General features: G+C 37.8%; 1 protein-coding gene across 4 annotated transcripts in view; it reads left to right on the plus strand.

Moving 5' to 3' along the window:
- NAALADL2 (N-acetylated alpha-linked acidic dipeptidase like 2) overlaps nucleotides 1-23,566 on the plus strand; it is a 477,589-nt gene that overhangs the window by 328,402 nt on the left and 125,621 nt on the right. For all 4 annotated transcript variants that reach the window (XM_063339333.1, XM_063339332.1, XM_063339330.1 and 1 more), the window contains one exon: nucleotides 22,918-23,061. In XM_063339333.1, the coding sequence (XP_063195403.1) occupies nucleotides 22,918-23,061 (144 nt within the window). The remainder of the gene's footprint in view (nucleotides 1-22,917; nucleotides 23,062-23,566) is intronic.

The following is a 23,566-nucleotide window of genomic DNA, read 5'->3' on the forward strand; positions in this document are numbered from 1 at the left end:
GTTGACTCGTATTTTTGATACACGTGTATTTCACCACTAGTAGTGGAAAATATTTCAGACTATATTTATTTATCCATCCACTCCTTGGTGGGGTCTGCAATATTACTTCAAGAAGGGACAGTAATCTATAAGACCTGGCTAAAGTCCTTTGGTCTTGTTAATAGCAGAACTGCTGTCTAAACTACTCTCTGTTCAAGTAGGCAAAATTTCAGCTGATTTGTGCCTTTCTTTATACTGCTTGCTTGTTTGTGTTTAAAACTTTTTCCAGTAAGCATTTTGAAGACATTAGCAAAGAAAGGCTCGTTTTAGTCTGTCATTACGCATGACATTTTGCTATTTATTGTCCATTACTTGTTGTTTGTTGTAGACGAAACCCCGCAGTTATTTGAAAGAGAATCTTCTGTTGCCGATAGCAGTCTCTGTAGAACTAGCAAGTTTTCCCGGCTACACCTGCTACTTTAATGTATATTTACTTTTATACTCAGTGAATATTATTCCTGTTTCGAAGCGACAGTCAATGCCATTCTAGAGGTGAAGTATTTTCCAAATATGTATATTTTGCATGGAAAATATAATTTTTATATAATTTTATGTTTTTCTAATGCAAGAGCAGTAATTCTTTTGTTAATCTCTGTATAACTTGTATTTTATACTTCTGATGTCTGTTAATTGGTTTTTAGTAAATTGTACGATGTGTAATGATGAACTAAGGTAATGGAGGAAAGGGAATCACCTCTGCCTTCTGAGGTGCGTGTAACCAGGAACACCATGGCCAAGTTAGGTCATATCACAGCTGGTCGTGGTGCTATCCTGGTGCAAAATAAACTGAGTCCCTTGGTTTAGGAAGGAGCGACTGTAGAGATTAACATCATTGGGTCATCTTGGAACGTATTTGAACACCTGACCTTGCCATGTTCCCATTTGGCCATTGGAACTGTTTGTTATTGGTAAACTATTAATTCAGTAACCCTGCCTGTTTGTGAAAAATGGATGGTAGCTCTTGACCAGAAAAGGAGCAGTGAGGATGTTAGTATGTAATACATTTGGTACTGAGAAAGATTATTTAATTTCTCTTAGGATCCAAAAAAAAAAAGTTTCAATATCAGCAGCATTTGGTATTTTCTATTAGTTAGTATCTGAGCGCATTAATTAATAAGTAAGTGCATAATTGGTGCTTCAGTATCTTCTGAGTGTTTGAACTTCAGAACACATTCCTTGAAGATCTTTAAGAAACATTGAACACAAAATTAAACATGTAACTACATTATATTTTATCCAAGTTGCGTATGTTTCAGTAACATTACATTGGAAAAAAACCAGGAAGAACACAGCAAATTTGTTGTAATTCATCCTAATAATGAGCGCAAATAATGTAGAAGGTGGTGTTTTGGTATTGCAGATTAGCACTTCATTGCTTGAAATCCTGCTTAAAAAAAAATATGTATTTAGCGTAGATAATACCAGTATGCCACTGTGCGCACAGTATTGCAAAATAATTAACAAATCGAGCGTTACTAAGTTAACCTGGTGTTTGAAAACAACCTGAGAAGTTAGGCTTTGGAAGTACCAAAAGTATTTATCATTGTATTATAGTTTTCTGGAGTTAATTATTTTGAAAGCGCAGCAGGTTCATGTCTGAGTGTCAACCTCGGAGTAATTACCTACACACTGGGCACCACGTATAGATATTTAACTCAAGGTTTTAAAATACAATTAACAATTAGGCATCATTTTCAGAAATTAATTTTTAAGTCCTTATTTCACCGAAGGTTAAAAAGGTTTTTGAAAATGAGCATTCTTCAAAATATTTTTATACTTCCAGTTGCATTCGCAGAATCTTAATCTGAGAATGTTAATATGAATATTTGTTGAGTCAGTCACAAACAGGTGTAAATTGCCTGCAGTAAAAATGTGGTAGTTTATACTAGTAAATGATCTCATCCTGTGACTGTGAACATCCCTTCAGATTATATGGCTCTTGTAACAACATTGTACAGTATTACCTGGAAAAGAAAGATGAACTGTCTTAATGCATAACAGAATGTTTATGTTTGAGGTCAGATGCTCAGTTATCTTTTAAATTTACATGCCATCGAGTCCTTCTGAATAAGCAAGGGACTATAGATTATTGAGAGGCTTTGGGTTGAAACTCTGAGGGCTTGATACTCTCCCGCTGGGAAAGGGAGGAGCAGGGGAAAAAATCTCACTGTGAGGTAACTTAGGAAAGCATTTCTTAAGTGACAGGTAAGAAACTTCAGATAATACAGGGAGGTTACGTAATAGAAGTGATCTCTCTTTCTTATTTATTTATTTAAAGAAAAGTTCCTTCTGAATTGAAAACATTGCAAAGAGGAAGATGGGTATTGCACAATTTAAGGTAGTTCTGGGTGATTTGTCTTTGAAGTGAAATGAATTGAAAACCCACACCACTTTTGAAATCTCGAATTCTGTTCCTACAGATGTTTACCATTGTAAAAGCTTTGACAACAATTTCTACCCTCTTTACTTGAATAAATTGCTTTTAAGAGAGCTTTTAGATTACGCTTTGAACTGGAAAAGGCATAAATATGTAGGAAAGTCTCCATTGTCAGTATGTTTTCTATTAGCCAGTCTGTCAAATAACTAAGCTTGACTCAACTCTGGATTTTACTTAAGAACACATTCATATGAATGTAGAGTGTGACAATCCATTTATGTTAATACAGGTTCTAGCTACACATCCAAGGAATACAGAACTCCCCACAATGCATTTCTAATCCTTATTCACTAAATGTGACACTTACCTGACGTACCCGATTTCTTTATCTGAGTGTCCTAAGTATAGTTACAGACACCTTCCAGAACTTATTTTACAAATGAATATAGGTGAGCTGCATACTAATCCTTGGTATTAGATTCTAAATGCAGAGTTCTGTTGAAGTCTGAGCTCCCTAGCTGCTGGAGTATTATTGTTGAAAACATTTGGAGATCAGTGACGAGTGGTGTTCCCCAGGGGTCAGTACTGGGTCCAGTCCTCTTCAATATGTTCATCAATGACCTGGACGAGGGAATAGACTGCACCCTCAGCAAGTTTGCTGATGACACAAAGCTGGGGGGGGTGGCTGACACACCGGAAGGCTGTGCCGCCATACAGAGAGACCTGGACAGGCTGGAGAGTTGGGTAAAGAGGAACCTTATGAAATTCAATAAGGGCAAGTGTAGGGTGCTGCACCTGGGGAGGAATAACCCCATGCACCAGGACAGGTTGGGGCTGAACTGCTGGAGAACAGCTCGGTGGAAAGAGACCTGGGAGTCCTGGTGGACAACAGGATGACCATGAGTCAGCAATGTGCCCTCGTGGCTAAAAAGGCCAGTGGCATCCTGGAGTGCATCAAGAAGAGTGTGGCCAGCAGGTTGAGGGAGGTCATCCTCCCCCTCTACTCTGCCTTGGTGAGGCCGCACCTGGAGTACTGTGTCCAGGTCTGGGCTCCCCGGTTCAAGAGGGACAGGGAACTGCTGGAGAGGGTGCAGCAAAGGGCTGCCAAGATGATGAGGGGATGGAACACCTCTCTTATGAAGACAGGCTGAGGGATTTGGGTCTCTTCAGTCTGGAAAAAAGACAACTGAGGGGGGATCTTATCAATGCTTATCAATACTGAAAGGGTGGGTGTCAGGAGGATGGGGCCAGGCTCTTTTCAGTGGTGCCCGGGGACAGGACAAGAGGTAACGGGCACAAACTTGAGCATAGGAAGTTCCACCTAAACATGAGGAGGAACTTCTTTACCCTGAGGGTGGCAGAGCCCTGGCACAGGCTGCCCAGAGAGGTGGGGGAGTCTCCAACTCTAGAGACATTCCAACCCCGCCTGGACGCGTTCCTGCGCCCCCTGCTCTGGGTGACCCTGCTCTGGCAGGGGGTTGGATGGGATGATCTCCCCAGGGCCCTTCCAGCTCTATGATTCTATGATTGCCAGAAGTCATTTGGGATTCTCTCTCCACTTACATAGCTTTGTAATATAGCCATGGCAGGAACAAAGTACATGTGAATTGGGTTAAATGCAAAGTTCAGCTTCCAGCTTTGCCTTTTGTTGACATTGATCCATAGCTATCTTCTTGACGTTCTTTTTAAAGTACCAGTTACTTAAAATAGTCATTGTGATTAAATACATTGTCCTGGCCTTGTTATGGATCATCCTGCAGATAACTAATTTACCTAATGGATTTCTAGGGGTGATTTTTGGTGTTGGGAGCTTTTTTTGCCTTTGGGGTCGTCCCCCCCCCCCTTTCTTTTTTTTTTTTTTTCAAGAACAAGGTTAATATTGCTGTAGAATGTGTAAGAGTTCACTTTTTTTCATTTGTTTATTTTTTGCCAGGGACATTCCACTTGTCAGGTACTACAAATTCCCACGCTGTGATTTGAGATTAAGATTTGATGTTAATATGCATATATTTGACCATTAGTTGTCTAGTCTATGTAAATCACCTTCTTGACCGCTTTCCAGAGAAGTAATCCTTGGCCAGTCTGGTTTCCCCTGCATTTTAAATTATATTGGCATCAGCCTTTCTGTTCTCATTTGATCACGCTCGGTGTATGGTTTAATGCATATCATGTAGTTCAATGACCATTGAAGTTACTGTGTGCCTTGTATTAGTTTGGTTACTTTGGAAGTTAGAATGTGCTGTTTCACTTTAGAAGCTAGAAGTGTTGGATTGACGGGTACTAGAATTTCTGTCTTGTTCTGGATATGTCTATTTAAAATTGCAAAAGATTTTCAGAACCCTAGTGGCGAAAAATATCTTACTGTGTGTAAACACTTAGATGCACAGGATTTTTTAATACAGTTTGTTAACATTTTGTTCTGTTTTCCTTTGGAAGATCTCAAAGTTCTTGACAGTAATAATAGTGTATAATTAGCAATAGTAAGTAATGAACAATGAAATAAATGTTGAACCCCTGAATCCTTTGCAGTTTTTAATAGTATCAGTTACACTAATGAATCTGAGCAGAGCAGTAAATAGGTATATGTTGGGGTTTTGTTGAATTGGGGATTTGCAAGATTGCTTTAATGAGTACAGGCTCTTGCAAATTTTCAGGAGAATTGAGAGGTTTACAGTTAGATTTTTTTTTTTCTTTTCTCACTTTAACCTTATGTTCTTTAAGTCACTGTCGTAATTATGGGGAGGTCAAGTAAATGAGTGGTGTGCCAGCGCAAGTTGGTGTAGCTTTACTCTTAGCACACGTAGATCATTGTTGGCAGCTGTCAGAAATTTTTTGTAGTTGTATTGCTTTAGAGTTTGACTAAAGTTATGTTTTGTATACTGAGTTATCAGTGATGATGAGTTTAGGTAATTGGAGTCATTTTATCAGCCTGTGGTTTGACAAGAAACTTCTCAGAACTTGCTTAATGTCAACTACTTGTGCCAGAAGAAACATTTTTACTTTTCTCAAAGACAAAGTGTGACTTAACTCTTTAATGTAATATTGTGTATTATCTTTAATTAAAAAAAAAAAAAAGTCTCTATTTTTAAAGAATTTCCAGAGCAGTTTGAAGGCAAATGTCACAATAACTGATCCATACTGTAGTTGTAGTTTAGGTTCCTCTTGCCATTTGAGAAACACAGTAGTAATTGAGGTCATATTTGTGGTTGTTCATAGAGGTTTGCGTTGTGTTGACTAAGGCTTTCTAGGAATAGGAGAAAATTGTTTCATTTTAAAATTCAGTAGTCAGAATATAGGGAACCAACACTAATGAGCACACTTCCATGCAGTGGTAGAATAATACACCATTTTGCATTAGATTTAAATAGATTTTTTTCTTGGTGACTTAAGCTAGAGGTTAACAAACAAAATTTGAAACATTTACTTACTTACTGTAGGAGACAGAAAATTATTGAACAGATATTAAAGGAAGTATAATTAGCCCAGTTAATCTAAGGCAATCCCTTATTCTGCTCAATAAGCTCTGAGGGGAAAGTTATTCAAACAAGTTTGCATACGTAACTCAAAATCTAATTTTGTGATTAAGTTATATAGGTTTATAGATACTTGAAGTTTCATCAATACAGGTCCTGTGCTATCTAATTATATGTACAAGAGAATTCTGTAAGGAAGATAAATAATAGCCTGTAGTAAATTCATATTAATATAGTAAATAATTTGGGTGATAGATGTCTCAGGTTTCCTTTTTCTGTGTTTCCTCTGAGCCCTTTAACACTTCTGAAGAGTCAGTGCCACTTTCTCACTGTCACACGTAAGTAAGATTGGATTTTTGTGAGAACTGAACCAAGTAAGGGGCCACACTTTTAAAAAGGGACTTATTTCCTTAATTTTTGTATTTTCTGTCAAATCGGTGCAAGCAGAATGCACAGTCTTTTGTTTATATATACATCTATTTAATAAAAATGTATTTAGCATCTTCTCTGCACGTAGCTTTGTGACTACGTACTCAGCACTGGTGACTGAGTTGTCTGTGACTGTCAAGAACGTAATGGAACATCTTCTAAATGCCCTCTCCATGCTTAGTCTTGAGCTACATTTTCAGTTCATTGTTAGAAGTTAACAGGACTTAGAATTGCTTAACCAGATTAAACCAAAATTGAATAAAATTTAATTTTAGTTAAAATGGTGTTATAACAAAAGTAATAGTTTGTGCTTTTTTGTGTAGTAAATTTTTGCTTGTTTCACAGCATTTAATGTCTTTTCCACATAATTGTTGTATTGATGTTTGTGCAAAAGCCACACGTGAAATAAAAGCACAATAAAAAAGATCAGCTCTGTCTACAGATGAAAGCAGTATTTTTGCCCTCTGCTCTATTATTACTTAAATATTAGACTTGTTTACTGCAGTTGAACTGCAGGCAGTAAAATGAAGTTATGAAATGGTAACCCGAAATCATGTTAAGGAGTCACTTGAATTTTGGCCTTACAATGAACAGGGATGGACAACTAAGCTGTTCAGTCACTTCTGTCTCACTGACTTGAGTGCTCTCACACAGCATATCACGTTTGAGAATGAAACGTTGTCTGCAGCGAGTGCATGGGAAAATAATATTTGATCTTTGAGCGGCTATAAATATTTTTTCTGAGCAGAAAACATATACTTGAGGACAAATTGCAACTTTCTTACAACACTATCGGCAGGAAACAGTTTATTAAAATGCTAGTTTGCACACTTGCATGAAATATAGTACCTGTGACAATGAAGAATGATGTTACATTCTGTAGAGGCAATGACGTAATACTTCAAGGGTCATTTTAATGGAACAGTGCAAATGGAATTTACAAATGTGGCATCTATGTGTTTCTATCAGTACTGAAATGGAGGTGAAATAACATAAAAGTAAATAGATTACTCGTGACATGTATCAGGAAGAAATTTTTCACTGTGAGGGTGAGCCCCTGGCCCAGGCTGCCCAGAGAAGCTGTGGCTGCCCCATCCCTGGAGGGGTTCAAGGCCAGGTTGGACGGGGCTTGGAGCAACCTGGGCTGGTGGGAGGTGTCCCTGCCCAGGGCAGGGGGGTGGGATTGGATGATCTTTAAGGTCCCTTCTGACCTACACCATTCTATGATTTCTTTTATGAAAATAACTGCTTTAGCCCATGTTGTTATAATAGTCGGTGTGTTCTTTTTACTTGTATTTCTTTGTTTCTTTCAATGAACCATATTTCTGTATATTTGTGGTTTTGCTTATCAATATGATGGAGTCAAGAGCATCTGTTATCTACTGGAAAGTTGTGGTGATAGCTTTGTGCAACTTCAGGCACAAAAGCCATTGAACTGTATTGGGACGGTAAGGTAGTGGAACCAGAACAGAGGCAACTTTAAAGATTAGTTTACCAAACATATTTTGAAATAAGTGTTGAATGAACTTTACAATAATGATGAAGTGACGTAGGAGAGTAACGCTGTGTATTTGCCATTGAAAAAATCCTGGGTGAGGCATGTGTTAATACAACAGCATGCCGGAGCTTGTTAACTCTGCTTACAAGGAAGATTTACTTGCCCACATTATGCTCTCCAGTAACATGACTGTGTGCTTCTAGTTCTGGAGCAGTTGCTGTCAATGGCAGCTGGAGGGTTCTCTAGTTCAGATGACATGGGATTTGTGGGTGTGTGCACACGGACATGTATTTGTAGGCCATAGTAAAGTCTGGTTAGGTAGCTGTGCCATCACACTGTCTTAGTTATTGAGCTAGAAGCCTGTATGAGACTCAGAAACACACTTGGTTTCTGAGTCTCAGTTACTTTCAGAATTCATGCGTGTTTCTGCATATCCAACTTCAGACATTTTAAGAGTCTTGTTGATAGATGCGGATGCTGTGGATGTTTGAAACTGTCAGGTCCTATCTTCAGAGACAGGGATATCACTGGGGATATCACAGGAGAATAAATTTTAATAGTAAGCCATTGAAAGGGAGAATGCTTATTAGCACCGCCTACATTTATGAAGTTTTCAAGATACCACCATTGCATATATCTGTAACATCGATGAAAAAATGAAATAAGGAATGTTGTGCTTGATGCTGACCTGTAGCACAAATGGCTCCTCTTCTTGGTAGAGTTTTTGCAGATAGTTTGAATGATGTTTCTTCCATGGACCTGCAGGTTTTTAAAGAAAAGGACAGTCTTGTCCATTGCAATTTCAGCTTGTGAAAATAATTTACTTACGGCAAGCTCTTTGCAAGTACTTTCAGGAGAGTAGTGGTGAATCTTTATCTTCTCTCTTCCAGTACCACTCTTTTTCTAACAAAAAAAAAAAAGATAATTGCCTTGTGTTCAGTGGTTTAGTTGATGTGCAGCTTCTATGAATAACAGAATTTGTGTAGGCATTTCTGTCAGTCTGTATATGTTCTATATGGTTCTAGGTATCATTTAAAATTCCATTAAACTTCAGGGTAACAGTCAAAATGAAACTAGATATGCATTGATTTCTTCTCCTCCACTGCTCTTTTGGGATTCTTCTAACCTATGTTCTTTGCTGTAAAAAACAGACAAAAAAAAAAAAGAATGGATTTCCTGATTTGCCTATGACCCGAGCGAGCTCTGCACATTAACACTCTAGAACGGAACAAAGCACAGTTCAATGCTGCAGTGTCCTTCTAATCTTGCAGTAAGAAATGACCCAGGAAGAGTATGTTCTTTGAGGGGGCTGTAGAGAGTCTTGCCTTTTTATTTCTTTTAGAAGGGGAAGAGGCTGCAAATTAATAAGGATAACATGTATACGTTAATTACAAACAATACTTTAAGCCTGCCTAGGAGAATGGGAAAAATACATGGAACTACTCTGCTTATATTTCGCTTCTGGAAAGCAGTGTTTCAACAAAATACCGCAAGTGTAGGCAGAAAATTTTAGAACACAATGAAAGCTAAATTAAAAAGAGTTTTGAAATCCTTTATAAAGAAAAGATAATTAGATCTCAGGAAGACATTTTTCGCTATGAGGGTGGTGAGGCACTGGAACAGGTTGCCCAGGTAAGTTGCTGAGACCCCATCCCCGGAGGTGTTCAGGGCCAGGCTGGATGAGGCTTCGAGCAACCGGATCTAGTGGGAGGTGTCTAGGTTGGAACTAAATGGTCTTTAAGGTCCCTGGAAACCTAAACCATTCTGTGATTCTACGATCATGGGTGTTTCATTGTTATATTTAATCAGGTGAACAAATGTATCTGCTAACTTAAATTTTTCAATATCAGCTTTTGGGCGCGGAGACATTGATGTGCCTTGTCCACTCTATGACTCCTATGGTATGTCATACTGATTCCTTAGAAGGCAGGAGTAAAGGGATAATATAATTGTACACTGAGATTCTGAGAGGAAAATGGACCACTAAAAGCTGCTTTAGGATACTACAGTTACACTGATGCCTTTCAAAATCAAAGCAACTGAGACTGATAACTTGCGGGTTCACCAATTTAGTAGTTTTATTTTGCATCAAAGCTGTTAAAATATTTAATTTTAAAATATCCAATATCGAATAGAAAATATTTTTAACTATAAAGGATTTTTAGAAGTTGTTTTGTTTTGTAAGGTTTCTACTGTTTTTCGCATTTATTTTTCATTGTTCTAACACTATGTTTTCCTTTTGTCTTTTCAAGTTGTTTTATTCTGTTATAGTGTTTTGTCTTTTTCAGAACATTGTCTTTTTAGGAACCTGAGATCACAAAACTTCACTGTAAAAGGTTACTGCTAGTGAATACATTAGTTTATATGTGAATATAAACTAGACAAAAATATTTGGAAACAAACAAACAAACACCAAAAAACCAAACAATAAGAAAGTAGTGACTGCATAATAACTTTGGGAGGAAAAAACAGTTTATTTCAAAACAAACAAAAACCTTTTTTTTCTACAGAGCAAAGATATAATGCAGTAATTTACAGCTGTGGAAATATGAGCTGTAACTGGAAGTAGCGTGGTATGGGAGATTTGGGTACACATTGGTTTTTACCTGCGAAGGCTGCTTTGAATTGAGCAGGAAATGTATTTTACAGAGAAATGTAATATTCATCAATAAGGAGTTACTGTAGTCAGAGAAGGCAAACATCAAATTATCCCTGGCATTTGAAATAAATTTCAAAACATTGGATGATTGAAAGGGAAACTTCCCATTTAAATCAGTTTTCTGTAATAATAGAGATTATATTATTCTTACTTTCTGCAGAATTTTAATAGCTATATTTGGCAATAATCTCCATTATATTTGTGGAGCTGTTGTTCTTAAGTATTTACTTCGAAAAGTAATCCTAAATAGCATTTTTCAAAAATATGTGTAGCAGATTATGTTTATCACTGACTTAGAATTTAAGACATGGCCTTAAATATAATATTCTGAAGTGATGCTGCTAGTCTACCCTTCTTTAACAAGAAATTATTTTTTAAAGTATTGCCTCATTTTCTTTTTTGTTTAAAATTTTCTTTGCTTCTGATCTTCCGGACTTAAATTGCCCTTGAATTTCAGGGGGTTTAGCCTAAACATTAACTAGCTCCTCAACTCTGTTATTTCACCAAAATGATTTATTTGGCATGCTCATCTCAGGTCACGCGAATTCAGTTGTGCCCGTTACCTCAGTGAGGGTGCAAAGCTTCTTAGGAGAGGTGCTTCAGGAATCCTTTTGGGCCAAGGACTCCATTCGGAGTTTTGAATGAATATTCTCATATAATGTGCTCTTGTGCGCAAAATAAAATGCGGTTCTCATGGGTGTTTGTAATAGCCTTCTGAAGCTGAATACAGCAGTTACAGTAGTCAGTATGAACATAATAAACATTGCAAATACATAAGCAGGTTATTAAGTAAATTAAATACCAGTGTTTACATCTCTGAGGAGCGCTGCAAATAGATTACAGTTTATTTGTCTCTGTTCTGTAATCCAAGAAATGAACCGATATGTGTTACAAGGATTTCCGTACATTCAGAATTCTAGGATTTCCAGAGTTTATCCCTTTCTCCACTCTGTACTATAAACAGGATAAATTAAGGATCTTGAGAAGAACTGATGACTAGCGGGAATGCAGCTAGACAGAAAAGAACCTGCAGGTTCTGGTAGACAAGTCAAGCATTAGCCAGCATGTGCCCCGGCAGCAAAGGTGGCCAGCAGCATCCTGGGCTGCGTTAGGAATAGTGTTGTCAGTGGGCAAAGGGAGGTGATGTCCCTCCACTGAGCACTGGTGAAATGGTAGCAGGAGTGCTGGGTCGGGTTCGGGGCTCCCCCAGACAGGAGCGACGTGGACATCGTGGAGCAAGTGCAGTGAAAGGGCCGTGAAGATGACTGAGCGATTGGAGTATCTGACGTATGAGGAGAGGCTAAGAGATGTGGGATTGTTTATTCTTGAGCAGAGAAGGCTGGTGGGGATCTTATCAATGTGTGTAAATACTTGGTGTGAGTGCGGAAGAAGGTGGAGCCAGTTTCTTCTCCAGCGGTATTCAGGGAATGGAGGAGGGGCAACAGGCACAAACTGCAATACAGGAAATTCCCCTTAGGCCTAAGAAAAGCTATTTTATGGTGTGGGTGGTCAAGCACTGGGAGAGGTTGCCCAGAAAGATTTTGGCATGTGCTCGGAGATGCTCAAAACCTAACTGAACAGTGTCCTGGGCATCCTGCTCTAGTTGACTCTGCTTTGAGCATGTGACTTGTCCTTCACCGATCTCCACAGATCCCTTCCAAACTCAACTGTTCTGTAGTTCTGACATTGCCCAGTCTGGTCTGTTTGTCCAGGGGCCATGAGCAGCCTTCATATAATATCTGGACAATGCCCCCTGTTTATGTTTCAGTCTTCTCTGGTAATTTTATATGAGACTATTATCTTTTCCAATGGGGATTATTTTCATAAATTTTGCAGATGATGGCATATTTGCAGTTCAGAGATCCAATATGGAAACTTGCTAATTTCTCTGAGGAGAAGCTTAACAGATGGCAGTCAAAAGAGAAAGCAAGGGAGTGTTTTGTTGTTTGTTTTGGGTGGGTTTTTTTTTGTGAGTGAAATGCTATTATCTACAGTTACGAACGAAGAACTTCAGAAATATTTTGCTGATGAGAAAACAAATGTGGCAAGGGGGAGCTACAGAGCTGCGCAGAATGAGAAGAGAAAGCAGTCCAGGATTTGACATTCATTAACCTAGTATAGAGACAAAAAGGAGAAAAAAAAATAACCAGTTCTGTACCCTAATACCGGAATGCAACATGCATAGAATTGTTACTTTAAATCAGAGTATTCATACAGAATAAAAGTAAATACCTCATACACCAGTCCAGGAATGTTCCATAATGTCAGCTGAACAGTAATCGTTACTGAGGTCTGAGTCAACAGAGCACATGTAAAGCAGCATTTTTTACATATGAGCCGACAGGGGACATGCTGTTGGTTTGCTACAACCCTTGCAGGAAAGAACCAAAAGTCTCTGCAGAAAGCTGATTCAATGTATGTGCTGTGATTCAGTATTTAAAATAGTCCTTGAGCTGACAAGGGGATTCTGGGTGCTTTTGACTCTGGTTATCTAGTTGTATGCAGGCATTTGTCCATTAGGGTCCGACCTGTGATTAACACTTCATTTCTGATCAGTCATTACTCAACTATTGAATGATTATGATAAATTTACCAGTTAGTTCTTACATAAACCAGACTCTAAAACAGTAACTTTTTTTTTCCTGTGTGAGGATTGTATTATCAGGCTCTGATTTTTCAAATTTAAGGTGAGATGAAGCTCCCTTACAAATCAAAATATGAACATTTTGTTTTAAAAATGAGACCCCTAGAGAAAATGGAAACTATGAAGATTTTTTTATTTTTTTTGTAAAGCTGTAAGTAGCTTTTGAATTGATGTGCATATTTAAGTGTCATTCTGTGCCAGGGAACAGTGACTTTGTGTCCTAGCGGACAAGAGTATGCTCTGTAATGGTGGTTTGACAGTACAAGGCTTTGGGAGAAATTGGAGGAATTCCTGCCACCCCATCAGCCTCCTTGTCCCAGGTCACCTCCCGCTCTGCTGATTTATCTGTTAAGAGCACTGCCATGACATGGGTTGGGGAACTGATGTAGCTTTAAAGAACTTCAAGAAAGTTTGCTGCTCTGATTCATAGTGTGGCCACGGAAACAATTGTGCTGGCACAAGTAATGGCACTGCGGGGTCGGGAGAGGAGTAAGTAACAAGCTCTGGGAGAAGGGGGAGACTTCAGACCCTTGGATGACCCCGTATGTCATCAAACTGAAGCCACAATGTGACTTTCCATGGTTTCAAACAAATATGGAAGAATAAATCAGAGATATATATTATTATAAGAAAAGCATAGCATACCACACATAACATATGCAATTTTATTTCATGTTGTCCACCAAATATATACAGACAGCACGTGATTCTGAGTCATTGCAGTGTTCGCTACGTGCTATAAACAAAATAATTGGTGTCCTAAACCTGTCACTTTCAGTGTTTTCTTAGAGATTTTCTATTTCCATTCCATTCCTTGTAGAGTGTTATGGGGCTTTTATTATTTTTAATAACAATAAATCTCATTATTGTGGGTAAACAGGACTCCATGCTTGTTCATAACCAGAACAACGATGGCATATGTAACCTGATGTATATTCTGGCTGCTGCAAACATATTTCACCTAAAGCAAGACAGTTATTTTGCTATTTGTAGTCCTGATCATCACTGAAGGGAAGGAAATCTGTATCCGTGTCTCATTTTCGTTTGTTTTGTCTGTAGTGGCTATCACCAGTGTAGAAAAACAAGGTTTGTTTCTTGAGGGAACAAACTATAACACCAACCCATTAACTCTTGAATGTGCCCAAAGTTGCTTATTTCTTGAAGTGGTTAACAGGAAACATAATTCATACAGGAGGTGCTTTGTGCCGTATCTGTTAGTGTGATTTAATGGTCCCACTGTGGAGCAGGACGCTCGTGCTCGGTGGGTACCTGGGTCCTCTTTGCAGGAGGGAGAGAAGTCTTTGGTTCTGTTGTGCAAACAAAAAGTAAACTGACCGATACTAGTTATTCCCTATTCTCATCTTCTTCAAAGATCACGGGAGAGATAATAAGCAGCCAATTATTATAACTAGCCATCAGCTGGAGAAAAGCTGCTTGCCCACTCAGAACAGGAGAGCTGCTGCATTATCATCATTGCTGTTTGTCTCACTGTGGGCTGCTACCAGACAGGAGAAGGAAACCAGTATCAGAAACGACGTAAGTCTGACTGGAATATGGCACTGCAGGTGGGAAAAAAGAGTTCTAAAATCTGAGTATTGTAACTTTCTTTTTTTAAAAGAAAGTCATTTACTTACCTTCGAGGTAAAAAGCATTATGGAAGCAGATGTAAAGTGCTTATGTTCAAGAATAAATGTGTATCTATGAACTATATTAGAAAATACAAAATATGGAATAGGTTTCGAATCACTTACATAGTACCTTACTCTTACATAATTTGATGTTTTCAAAATTCTTGTTTTCAAAAACAATTTAATATTTAAATCCAAACTTGAAGAAGCAGAATGTGGGATCCAATGGCATTTTTTGTGACCATTCCAACAGAACAGGCCAAATTCATCCATAGCACAGCCACGGTCGGGGCAGTAAACTTGAGCCAGGGCTGTACTTGACCCAGGGTATATAGGCAGATGGGGTGGAACCAAGTAGCGCTCAGACACAGACCAATGTATATTTTTTCAATGAAACTGATAACAAATTCCATAATGTGTTTGGCACTTGAATTCAAAATGTTCTATAGTATTTCAGTTTTATAAAGCCTCCTCTGTCAAGCGTAGTGCATCAGTTTGATTTGGGTTCCCTCATGCCCACGCACGTACATACACACTTCCCGGTTCAAGAACACTGTAGAGTTAATAGTTTGGGAAATATGTTTTCTGGGAGCAGCAAATAGGTACATTTCAAACATAGACTTCCATAGGATTCATGAAGTAGTTTTTATCTCAGAAAAAGATAAAAAAAAAAAAAAAGTCCAAGTATATGTCTGGTATTTAAGATTTTGGATTATGCAGTAATTCTGAACATCAGAGCAATCACTTCAAGCAGTTTTACTGAATTCCATTTGATTAATACCTCTACATATTTTAGGAAAATACAAAATATCAGTTAACAATAAATTTGTCATAGAATTATTTTATCACATTATGTTTGAATCTCTAATTTGGTGCAAAGACTTAAAGTTTAAGAAAGAATTGCAGTATTTATTTTTGCAGTCCTTAATGATACTTACTATCCAATATAAGACTCAGATAACATGGTTGCAGCACTTGTAGTCGATTTGTTACGTAGCTAATGTTTTCGAGTGTTTCCATTGTTTTTAGCCCTGATTATTCCCACACACACACACTCTTACGTTGTGAAGCACCTATGTTCTTAAATGTAATGAAGACAGAAGATGCTGAGCAGATGGTTTGGCATCAGGAATACCTCAAATAGGATCCAAAATTAAATACCAAAGTTTTGAAGGTGCTGGTTTGAATTCAGCGTGCATGCAAAGAACAAATTGTGCAGAAACTGAAATTTATGATTTTGGGGGTTTTTTAAAATAAGTTTATTTTTCAAGTATTGACGGCTGTTTATTTTTTGTCTTACAACCCATACAACTTCTTTCAACCCTTTTGAACATCTACCATCACTGTCAAAAGGCTGGACAGTAGCTTGTACGTCCCATGGCCCAGGCTGCTGTCAGTGGAGACTGACTTTCAGTTCCGTAGTGAGACAAGCACCTGCTAACACAGGAAGAACTGAGAATTACCTTGTCCTTTCTCCCCGGTTACATTCCATTGTTACGAGGACATAAGAATGTTTTAGCTATTTGTAATATGTGGCAGAATTGCTCTTTCTTTTCCGTAGAGGTTACACTATTGTAGGATATGTAAAAAGGAAAAAAATTACTTCTATGTCAATTGGTGTAGAAGTGTTATGTAATTTTGCCCTGTTTTGGCGACTTCTGTGTCGTTTTAATTATTAGCCACTGTAACAAGCTCTGTGGAAAGGGGGATTCAAAAAGGTGAGAGTATTGTGAGGAGGTTTTTGGTTTGCTTTTTTCTTTTATTCTTGCCATTTTATTAAATATTTTTAGAAGGGAACGGGGGATTAATGAGATGTTTTTGCATCAGTGTGTCAAAGCAGTTTTGCTTTTACAAAGTAAATGTGTTGCTTTTTATTGTATTTATCTTAAAAAGAAGCAAGACTGACGGTATTTTTAAAGTACATTAAGTAGGCATTAAGACAAGAGTGATTTGCGCTAAGACAGGGGAGTGACACTTTTTTCTCTTTCATAATGGTTAAGCACATTTCATTGAGGGGGGAGAGATGACAACAGGTTCTAGAGGTATATTTTCTTCTTATATCAACTATAGAATTTCTGGTTTTATTTTTAAGGCCAACAGAAACCTGTTGAAAGAGACAGTCCTGGGTAATATATACTCAGATTTCATCCACTCCGTTGCCAAAATGTGATGTAAACAGAATACTGTGAATGCACTTTGTAAAGCAAAACAATATCTCTATAGTGTTATGTATTTTTATGTATACATTGATGAATATATGGTCTTGTTAACTCTTGGGAGTTTATCACAGATGGTGGGATATCTTTGTTTTTATTCTAAACTCTTTTTGTTAACTCTTGATGTCAGGAGTATGTGGAATTTTTTTAAAAGTGTTTTTAAAGAAGTCTCTTTATCCATCACCAATGCAAAGAAAAAGTTGAAAATGTCTTTCACATACTTTCCAAGTATTCCCAGTAACTTATTTTCCTTCTAGGTGATCCTCACTGCCTTTTAAGTTCTATGTTTTCTATAAGTGTGCGTAAACCTTTTATAGGCACAGCCGCCTTTCTTAGCCATATCTCAAATCAGTACATAGTTCTAAGCATCCCTTGTCATTTGTGAATCATGCCTGCTGAAATGCAAGCTGCCACAATGCTGTTGTCATCGGCAGAACAGTTCATCATCTCATGCTTCGTTGCCTGTAAAGCTGCTTTGAAAGCCCTGACTTGGGGCTGCTGTTAAAATCCCTCGTTGCAGAATTTCAAAGTTATTTTTTTACAGAAGAGAAGCAAATGTCTTTCTTTTCCTTCGTATTACTACCAGTGGCTAGTGAAGCAATGTACTTCAAAAGTGACATATGTTCCACACTGTAATTCTACTGGATAATTCATAGAGAACTGAATGAAGACATAGCAGGAAACTGCTTGTTACCACTTCAACTCCATAAGCATCTGCTCCAGGTTCTGCTCTTCTCTGGACTAACTATATTTTTCTATACCAGTTCTTTTTCTTATCCTTGCTGATATTTTTACCTTATACTTTCAAGATACTAAGTCTAAAGCTGTGATGTTCTTCTTCCCATTAATCCCAGAAATCCATTCTGACCTCCATTTTAAGGACCATAGGGTGATCAGCACCATTTTCTTTGCTTTAGAGAGATGGATGACATCGTATGCAGAAAACACGTATCTGACTTTGAAAGTCCAAACACTGAGCAGATGTGGGGCTCTCCCAGAGTTTCCTGTTCATAAGTGCTTAGAGAACAGCACCAGTTTTTCCGCATCAGCAATCTCACTGTATCCATTTACAGCAAGAAGTGACCGTCAGTAGCAGTTTATTTTTCTTCCCGTGTTCAAAGAGAAAATTTAGGAAGGAAAAAAATATGTCAGTGACTTTGTGAGGTGTAGCAGTTGGGAGCATTTTATGTCACGGGTTAGAGGGGATGTGTATTCTAAGAATCTGCTTGAACCAACTCCTGCAATTTCATATGAGTCTGACGATACTCATACTAATAGTGCCATTGAAAAGTATTGTAGGAAGTCAGTAAGATTTGTCTTGGGAAAAGGTGTTACTTTATGGAACTATTCATTGAAAGAGCAACGTGCAAAACCCGCAGCAACAAAAAAAACCCTCAAATCTTGCGGTATAATGCACCAACGTGGCAGTGCAAGTCTTGTCTAGCAGTACTAACGGTGAAGGCTTAATTGATGGCTGCTTTTTGAGTCGAAGAGTCATGTCTGTCTTAAAAATGCTGCTCATGGACAGTATTGGAAGCAGCTGTAGCTGAAGATGTAATGAAATAGCTGCTGCATAGCAGAATTATTATGATTAATAGTAGTGATGTGGTTTTAGTACCCAGAGCCACCAATCAGCTGGTGGAGTCTCCCTGTAGTAGGTCCCTTTCAGTCTGGGCATGTGGTTAGACGTAAGTCAGGAAAACCACAGATAAACTGATTTTGCAGGGACGTATAAAGGAATCATTGTGGTTAGCTTCATGAGAACCAGAGGAAGCCTACCAGCTGTTGAACGTATCAGCAAAGTTGGGGGGGAAGCTGTATACAAGTTCAAAGCGCAAATAATACAAACGTCTATGATGTGTCAGTTTATACGTCTTTGTTTTTCTGATGGTTAATACAAGATTGAGTGTTGACAAAGGGCAGTGCAGAGGAAATGCTGGGAACGTGTCAATGGCAGAATACCTCTTTCACAGAAATGCAGTGAACTAACTGTTCACTTTGGGCAATTGAACGACAGAAGCATCTTATTTGACCAAACGCACTTTGTTCTGTCTTTTATGCTCTAATTTTCCCTCATCCTGTGCTGTGAATTCCTGGTTGGAGTGTCTATTCTCAGCATGAAACTGTTTGTCAAACTTCTATTAAGCTTAAGGTGAAGAATTAATGAGCCATTCACTTCCGATATTTCAAAACTAATACTGCTCTATTATTAATGCCGCAGAAAGTCAAAGATGTGGGTATGTACAATTATGGTTCAGTGTTCAGTCAGGCTGCTTTTTTTCTGTATTTTGGTGGGTACATCATTAAAACAGTGTTTCAGGTCATAGAATGAATTATTTTAATGAATTTTATCAGTAAACTTTTTAGACAGTTTTATTTAGTAACTTTTTGTTTTATCAGATCTTGTCAGAGACTGACTTTAATAACCAGGTAACGACGAAATACAATATTCTGTCCAATCTTTCTCTGAATCTGGAATTTAAATAAAAATGAACAGAAATGTGATTCTTATGGCACAAACTTTTTAGAGAAAAATAAATAAAAGCCTAACTGCATAATACTGAAGAATCTGTGGGTAAAGCAATATTCTTTTGACTGGAGAAGTATGCGGTTGTGACTAACTCTCTTCTGTTTCATGTGCTCTGATTTTTTCAGCTTTGACAAAAGTTATTGAAGTGATGGTAAAATTGTACTTCAACTCAGAATTGAGTGGCATATGGTACACAAGTATTTCTGCCAAATTCTTCCAGTAAAAACTTTTCAGAAAGCTCAGAGTGTGTTATCAATGCCAGTAAGTTAAGTGATAGAACACTATAAAACGCTAGGTTACATGCGTGTATCCCAGACTGCGCAGTGTGGAAACTGATGCTCAAGGTTTGTGGTTGTGTTGAAGAAGAAAACACAAAACACAGTCATTGCGAAAGTGGAAGTGTAGTCCTCGCTTTCTATGAAGAAACTTTCTAAAGATTCCCTCTCCTTGTTCTCCTAAAATTAACTTAATAGTTGATGAACGTATTTTTCTTCCTGCATTCCGGTATGTTCTCTAGAGTCTTTCTTAAACCAATAGCGAGTTTAGGCCTGGCATGGTTAGATTCTTAGTCTTGTGTGGAGGAGGGAATTCTGTTTCTTGGAAGATTTTCATGCTATAAAACTGAATTTTCTTATAAGCAAAATCTCAAATTTAAGTAATTCTCGAAGCATTTGTTGTGCTCACAGATCCTGAAAACACTACGTGCTCCCTGGAGTTTGGCATCCAGCGGGGGAAGAGCAAGCAAAAATCTCGCAAAGTTCTGTCGATATGTTAGTTTCTTTATGACGTTGCACCACGTTATTTTGCAATTGGTACAGCACCAAGCCCACAGGTATTTAAAAACTGAATGATTGTGCTTTAACTAGTAGCCCTGGAAGTCTCCAGATTTTTTCACTGTGCACTGTGTTTTACTGGGGAGATCGGTCTTCAGTCTTTTACTTTTGAATCCTGATCGTGATGCAGATAGCTTTCCTCAGTCTCCTAAACAAGCTACTCTCAAGGCAACTAAGCAAGGGCTGGCAGAGGGAAAGAACTCTTACTTTTTTTTCCTTAAAGCATTTTTTAATATTAATTCCAATACTGCTTCTTTTTGTAAATAGTTCAGGAAGTTCAATTACTAGAGCACCACATAGAAATCAGGCCTGGAAAAGATGTCAAGAGGTCATCTAATCTAGCACCTTCCCTCAGGGAGGGGATCAGCCATGTCTACGTCACTCCTGACAGATGTTTGTTTAATCTTTTCTTTGAAAATATTTCAGTTGTAAAGATTTTACCACTTGCCTAGGCAAGTCTTTATGAATTCCTGCTATTAGAAGGCTTTTCTTCCAGGTACCTTAATTTTTCCTCTCTATATTTTAACTCCCTTTCTATATTTTAAATGTTTTTTAATTTTTTTTTTCTTTTTTTCTTTTTAATCCCATACTTCAAACCCCATCTTATATTGTGAAATGATTCGTTTTTAAACTTGGGAGGTTTTCTCGTGTGAGTCGTTCTCAAAAGTGTATCTTTCACAGTTTATTCAGGTGTGAAGCTCAAGTTGTGGGCTGATGGAGAAAGGAGAGATGCTTTTCATCTGCAAGGTTTGAGCTTGGTTTCGCCTGTAATACAGTCTGCAGATTGACAAACAATAGACAGAAAACAATGTCTTAATATCTCTGAAGGACATTTTAGGATTCTGATTCCAGAAACAGACTCTCAGACGTTGAGCAAACTGATTTTTCTGTCAATTTACTGAAGTAACAACTTTTCAACCCCCCGACTTCAATAAGACAAAACTTTTTCTAAATTATCGTGTTTTGAACCAGTGTCACCTTTCCATTTAAAAATTTGTCTGATTCTTTCAAAGTCAAGACTGATAACATTTTCAATGTGTATTAATGGTGAACAAAAAAAAAAAAAGGAGGATGCTTCTGGATTTTTTTATATTGTGGTTCAATAACAACACTCCTGTTAGTAATTTTGTGGACATTTATTAGAACGTGTGTTGCTGATTTCTGATAGCTTCTTCACTTTGTGGTTGTAGTCACACAGAATGTAAAGGATGCCTTCTGGTTGTAAAAGAACTCCATGTCAACAGAAGATGTGGTATCTGTTTTATAGAGGTCTCGCAGAGGCGCCTTGTATTCTGAATCTCTAGCTGGAAGTTGGGAAACGATTCAGTATGGGCAGGTATATTGGAAGGCTTTTAGAGTTTTGCAGGTTGTTCTAGAGCTGTTTTCTGCCCCCTGCTATGGACCTCCTCTCGTTTTCTGTGGTGAGCTTTTTGTCTGCAAGAATATTCTTGCTCTCCATAGGAAGAGATGATGCCTTTATTAGGCCAGCTGAAATAATTGAGAAAAACAGATGAGCATCTTGTCCTGAAGTGCTTCAGAGCATTTCCATGTGCAGAGTTTGCTTTTTTTTTTTCCCAGTTCTGTCAGTTGGTCTCCCAAAATATCTCATCTCATCAGAAATCTTCCCATGCTTAAATGTTGGACAGTCTGGAAAACACTTTTTTCAGTTGAAGGGAGATTTTAAGATGTGAGGTTTGTGTTGTGGCTTCTTAAGATATTAAAGCTGTAAATGAAGTATTCTGATGCTTTCTGATCTGTACCTTCTTCCACTTGACATGTCGGTTTAGTACACTCTTACTCCAGACCTCTTTCGGCTGAGCCTTCAACCTTCTATCACAGAAATACCCCTGCATTTATAAAATAAATAGTCGCCTTAGCTGCTTTGAACCCACTTTGAGGCAATGAGATGATCAGATTATATTCTTTAAAAGAGGAAGGTGTGTATCATTTTCAGGCTTTTTGGTATATGCAAGGAAGCACATCTCATCAAGTTGCCAGTATGTCGTCAATGTAAAACTTCTGCGGTGTGTTTCTTGTCAAATTTTTCACAAAAGCTTGTTTGTGTGATACCTCACCCCTTGAACAGTTTTAGTGTGAAGCAGCACAATTTCTGTAGAACTTAAACATTTTGGCATCCCTAGCAAAACGAGCAGCCATATGAGCGGTAGCATCGTTCAGTGCAGATAGATACTAAGATGTAAATTCAGGCTGTTTAAATGTCTGCTCTTCCCTGTAATGCTGTGTTCAGTTCTTAGCTCAATTTGAAAGTTTTTTGATCAGTATTTCTATTTTTCATTGATTCTTTTAACTACGTACCAATTAGATTTGTTGTGTTGTGTCACACTCTTTGACAGTTTCTTTCTTGTGGAACTGTTCCCCAAATACTATGACATGTACATGTAATTTAGTGGCACATGTTCTTGAAGGATTTATTTTTTTTTCCCAGTCAGGTAAGTACAAAATAATGACTGCTTATCTATATCAGTTGGTTTAAGCTGTATTGTAGATATTTGTTTATTTTGTTTTGTTGATGCAGAAGAGAAATCTTCTAATTTTCATTTACTAAATTGCTTTTCTCTTTTTAATTTAAGATGGAAGCTACAGACAAAATCGGCTGAACCTCACAACACTGTTAGTACAACCAATTTCTGCAGTGCTTGCCAAAAAACTTGTTTCTTTACCTGAGGACGTTGTCCAAAAAGATAGATGCATACCCCTCCAAATGCCAGCTACAGGTAATGCTTTTTAAATAATCTTTTCTTCTAACTATGAAATGTTCTTCAAGGACTCCATTTTCTATAACTGTAAATAACGAAGAGGTTTAACTGATTATGATTTTTTTTGCTTAGCAGCTTTCTAGAAGAGACTATGAACAATCTAAAAATTATCCTCCCAAAATTTGATAGATGGAAGTTTTGGTTAAAAGACAAAAAAAAAAAAAGGTCTTTAGTGTAAGGCATTAGGCTGTAATTCTTAATATTGACTCAAAAACCCCTCTGTCTAGATACCATCACAGGGAGATTTTGTTAGTGCTGCAGTAGGGTTAGGCCTTGTTGTCCTACTAAGAATATGATTTTAACACTAAGGTGCCAGTGGCGGTATTAAAATTATTCTGTGTCTTTTTTCTGCCTCTGGGATAATAATACGATAGTTCTAACCAGTGATACGTCTTTCTGTGGTCCTTAATTTGTATCTGCTATAGAATAAACAATGTATTGTTGTCTGAACCTTCAGGCACCT

This window comes from Chroicocephalus ridibundus, chromosome 6 (genome assembly GCF_963924245.1).
Source record: "Chroicocephalus ridibundus chromosome 6, bChrRid1.1, whole genome shotgun sequence".
NCBI classification, from domain to species: Eukaryota; Metazoa; Chordata; class Aves; order Charadriiformes; family Laridae; genus Chroicocephalus; species Chroicocephalus ridibundus.